The 5,226-nt window shown below is 42.6% G+C and overlaps 1 protein-coding gene across 1 annotated transcript; it reads right to left on the minus strand.

Annotated features, from left to right (window-relative positions):
• Positions 1-5,194, minus strand: LOC101850052 (the record flags this gene model as incomplete). The annotated part of the gene is given in 4 exon segments (XM_035973277.1): positions 1-1,166; positions 2,401-2,509; positions 3,394-3,526; positions 3,779-5,194. Coding segments are annotated over 4 exon segments (507 nt in total). The 5' UTR covers positions 3,901-5,194.
• Positions 5,195-5,226: the final 32 nt, after the last annotated feature.

A 5,226-nucleotide genomic window follows, 5' to 3' on the forward strand; every position in this document is an offset into this window, starting at 1 on the left:
TGGGGGTGGGGGGTGGGGTGGGAGGAAGGGGTTCAAGAGCTTTATCTCACCTTTATCCCGTTGGGTATTTTATCTTTGTCCAGTGGGGTGTTTTACCTTTGGGGTGTCTCACCTTTGTCCCATGGAGTGTCTCACCGTTGTCTTGCAGGGTGTCTTGCCTTTGTCCTATTGGGTGTCTCACCTTTGTCCTATTTGGTGTCTCACCTTTGTCGTGTGGGTTGTCTCACCTTTGTCCTATTGGGTGTCTCACTTTTGTCGTGTGGGGGTGCCTAACCTTTGTCGTTTGGGGTGTCTTACCTTTGTGTTGTTGGGTGTCTCACCTTTTGTCCTGTGGGGCGTCCTACCTTTGAATTACTGGGTGTCTTACCTTTGTCCTTTTTGGTGTCTCAATTATGTCTCACCCTTGGGATGCCTCACTTTTGTCCTTTGGGGCATCCTACCCTTGTCTCGTGGGGTGTCTCACCATTGTCCTTTCGGGTATCTTACCTTTGTCCTATTGGGTGTCTTACCTTTATCCAGTGAAGTGTCTCATCTTTGTCCTTTGGGGTGTCTTACCTATGTTCAGTGGGGTGTCTTATCTTTGTCCTATTGGGTGTTCTACCTTTGTGCTATTGGATGTCTTGCCTTTGTCGTGAGGGGTGTCTCCCCTTTGTCGTGTGGGGTGCCTAACCTTTGGGGTGCCTCGCCTTCATCGTGTGTGGTGTCTTACCTTTGTCATATTGGATGTTTTAAAATTTTCCTATTGGGTGCCTTACTCTTGTCCTCTGGGGTGACGAAAGCCAGGTTTTCTGTAGTGGAGCAACAGTCTGGCCGCTTTCCGATGCCCAAGAACGATAGGGTGGACAGGGGTGTCTTACCTTTATCCTGTGGGGTGTCTTACCTTTCACCTCTGGGGTGTCTTACCGTTGTCCTGTTGGGTGTCTTACCTTTGGGTGTTCCACCTTTGTCCTGTGGGGTGTCTTACCTTTGAGGTGTTCCACCTTTGTCCTGTGGAGTGTCTCACCTTACGTCCTGTTGATCACCCTACCTTTGTCTTATTGGGTGTCTCACCTTTGTCCTGTGGTGTGTCTCACCTCTGTCCTCTGGGGTGATGAAAGCCAGGTTTTCTGTAGTGGAGCAACAGTCTGGCCGCTTGCCGATGCCCAAGAACGATAAGGTGGACAGGCCTGAAAGGGAACACGATGGACAAATAATGTCAGGGAAGCCAACAATATTGATATTTCTCTTACGCTCGATTCCCTTACTTTTTCTTTCTTTTTTTTGGAGAGAGAGAGAGAGAGAGAGAGAGGGAGAGGGAGAGAGAGAGAGAGAGAGAGAGAGAGAGAGAGAGAGGGAAGGCCAGAGGCAGTTTCTTGCTGCTGCTGCTGCTGCTGCTGATGATGATGATAACTAGACCTATTACCCCAAAAGATGATGATGATGATGATGATGGTGATGATGATGATGATGATTATAAATAGACCTATTACCCCAGAAGATGATGATGATGATTATGATGATGATGATGATGATGATGATGATGATGATGATGATAAATAGACCTATTACCCCAGATGATGAGGATGATGATGATGATGATGATGATGATGATGATGATGATGATGATGATGATGATGATAAATACTTATTCTTAACTTGCTTTACTGTACAACAGCCCAGAAGCATTCTCAGCTTCCTGGGAAGCATTCAGTGCAAGCTGTTTTTAAGGGCCCTGACGTTAACAAACTGTCAAGATAAATAATATATTTCCAATGACTTTTTTCATATTTGACCACACCCTCACAGGGAGCTATGGTCGCCTAGAGGTTAAGGTGTTCTCCTCTCATTCAATAGGTCCCGGGTTCGAATCCGGATGGCGACGGGAAATTTTCTTCTCTAAAATTGTCTCCTCTCAACTACTTTACTGCTCTTTAAAAATGTTCTGTCGTCTGCTTTCGTCTCCACTTTCTGCCCCCACCCCCTCACCTCTTTTACCCCCTTCTCTGGGCTTCTGACTCTTTCTGCAGCCTTTCTTCTGCTACTCCTTGGCTCCTTCTAACTGCTGGTTTCCAGCCAAATCCCAGATTTTATGGTAGGAAAGATCTATACTTAGCCTTCTCGGACAAGGGCAAAACAACTCGGAGGTCCTGTGTGCAAGTTGCGTACGTTGAAGATCCCTTGGTGGTCCAAAATCAATCAGAGTAGGCTTCGGCTGCCGCCCGGGGAAAAATTCAAAACTGAAAATGTCTAATGCCTCCCGCCTGCTCACATGACCTTATGCAATTGCAAGCACAGTAAAACACTTACCTCACCCCCCCCCCCCCCACCCCACCTCCTAAAAAAACAACAAAAAACAAACAAACAAAACAAATTTTAAAAAACCCAAACAAAAAACAAACAAAAAACCCCCCTCCCACTCACCTGTGTAGTTACATCGTATGTTCAGATAGGCGGAGGCGGGCAAGTGGACCGGCAGACGTGTGAACGTGGCGAGAAGGGTAAGGTCAAGAGATGGTTTTGTGTGACCGTTCTGTTGGGAAAGTGGTGGAGTTTATTTACCATACACAGAGGTACCATTAAGGCGGGAAGGAATCCGGCGGATGGACGGGGTGGGGGGGGGGGAGGTTCGGTCGAGCAACGCGTTAGACTGACAGACAGATAGATAGATAGATAGATAGAATGATAGATAAATAGATAGCCAGGTAGATAGATAGCGAGTGAGAATGAGAGAGAGAAAAAGAGAGAGATAGAGAGAGAAAAGAGAGAGAAAAGAGAGAGATAGCGAGAGAGGGAGAGAGAAAGAGAGAGAGAGAGAGAGGAAGAGAGAGAGAGAGACAGACAGACAGAGAGAGAGAGAGAGAGATAGAGTGGAAATGTTTTTCTATCTGTATAGAATTAATGTTTTAATGAATGTTTCTAGTTACTCACGTTTCAACTGTATTTTGACTGTTCGTGAATTTATATTGCATTGTATATTTTTAGTGAACACATTTTCAACCTCACTGCGAGACTGTTTTTCTGGTATAAAATTTTACACATATGCATTTATATTATATGTATAATACTTTGTTTTACGTACACATTTGTGTCGATTAATTTTTAAGATGTGATGTCTTTTTCATTGTAATGCGCATTGAGCATCTTTTAGGAAATGGAAATGCGCAGTGTAAATGCTATTTATTATTATTATTATTAGATAGATAGATCGATAGATACTTTTGAGTAGAATCAGGGAGCCATTTTAGGAACAATTACAAAAAATGTCATAAATTTACTGATGGACAATTTTCACGCCTCTCCAATCATACTCTATGTGTTACTACATTGATGATGGTGATGATGATGATGATGATGATGATGATGATGATGATGATGATGATGATGATGATGATGATGATGATAACTTATTCTTACCGTGGCTCTAAGCCCAGCTAGGAGGAGACAAATGAGAACTGTGATTGACTCTGACATGGTCAAGCGTGGTGGCCTAGCTGACGGAGCTACTTGAGTGAGCAAAGTTGAGCGTTCTCCTTGTCTCCAAAGGTCTCTGGATCACAAACTACAGTTTTAGTTTAGTTTTAGTTACATTTTTACTGCAGTTGTAACACGATAAGACCGAAGAAGTGCCGAAGATTAGAGGTGTTATAAGTGAGTAACAAACACAAAAAAGGAGGAGAGATAATGGCAATTGATGTAGGATATTGAAAGAAGGAGCAAGCTAAATCAGAGCACCCGCCCTACCAACCACCCACAAAGTACAATTTCAACAAAATGCTACATGTACTTTGAAACCACTTACCTAGCACGCTCAAACAGTCTTGGACAGACACGCCTTGAAAATCCAGAGCAAACATTCAAGGAATTATTAGCATGGACATGTTTGGAAACTGCCTTATGAGTAGTCGCGTTCTTCAACACCATCAAATATCACTGGGTTTTTTAAAACTGTAAATCACTCCTCATATACATAGCTACGAAGCAATGGTCGTAAATGTTTCACACCCAACTAACACAATCTAGATAATCTATGGGGTGGTCTGCTTCAACTCTGTCTGCCAGAGCTAATAACCTGTGCTGAATTGGACCAAAGATACCACATGTATACCAACTTGGGGGGATACAGCTTCGATGCAGGTATCATGGAAGTTTTTTTGTTTGTTTGTTTTTTGTGATCCGACACAGAGATTCGAATTCTGGGGTTTTTAAAATGTGTGTCCTCCGAGCTGAACGTGTTTGCTAAGAGAACTTTTTCCAAAAGTGTCTACTCTGCTAGAGGGCATCCATATTACATGTATTATTGCCTGCGTCATTCCAGAACCCCTCAACTCAGTCTATAGTGGGTTCCCCAGAAAAATCAGTTTTTAGAATAAAAACTTCAAGGGACATCTTAGATCATTATAGTTTTATTCTGTTTCGTGATCACCTTTTTCTATTTCTTAACTTAAACAATAATGGAATTTAAAAAAAAACCTGCAACAACCAAAACAAAACAAAAACCCAATCCAGAACAAAAACAAAAACAAAACAAGACGTAGATGCTTGCGCAGTGACGCTGATGATACTATATATAGAAATCTTGATTTTCGTCGACTTCAAGTGGCTGTGGCTTTCTTTTGTCAGCTGTGATCTCCTTTCAACAATGTCCTCTACGCCTGATGCACAAAAATCAGTCCAGTCTTCAAAAGTCGGGAACCATAGTCGGCCAGCTGCGGTCAATGTGACAACTTTGGTTAGATGTGAATTTCCGCTCCCGTACCCCCACGGGATCCCTAAACCATACCATTTTAGAAACCACACCCAGTGAAAAAAGCCTTCAGTATGTGAGGCAGAGGGTGAAGTGTCTAAACATAAATGCTTTTTGCAAGGTACAAGTTAGGATGAGACGTCGTTTGTACAGAGAGTACAAATTAAGACCGCCCTCTGAAAACTATTATTTCAAATCTGAAAAGAAAAGTCTTCGTCTCCCCAGCGACAACACTGAACTTAAGTCTTACGAAGATTTATGTTAAAGTACGTAACGGATGAAACTTTTAAAGGGAAATTATATAACTTGTAAGCAGTTTTCAGCTTATAACATCAGTCCAGTCGAAAAACAAGGTTAATTCATACAGCTCGCACCTGCTATTTCACAGTGTGAAAGGAATTTTGTTGATGGATTTTACACAAATTGAGCAATAATTGAGACAGAAAACCCCCCAGCATACACTTAATTCAGCTGTCAAATCACAAAAAGAATCATTTTCGCGG

This window comes from Aplysia californica, unplaced genomic scaffold (genome assembly GCF_000002075.1).
Source record: "Aplysia californica isolate F4 #8 unplaced genomic scaffold, AplCal3.0 scaffold01096, whole genome shotgun sequence".
Lineage (NCBI taxonomy): Eukaryota > Metazoa > Mollusca > Gastropoda > Aplysiida > Aplysiidae > Aplysia > Aplysia californica.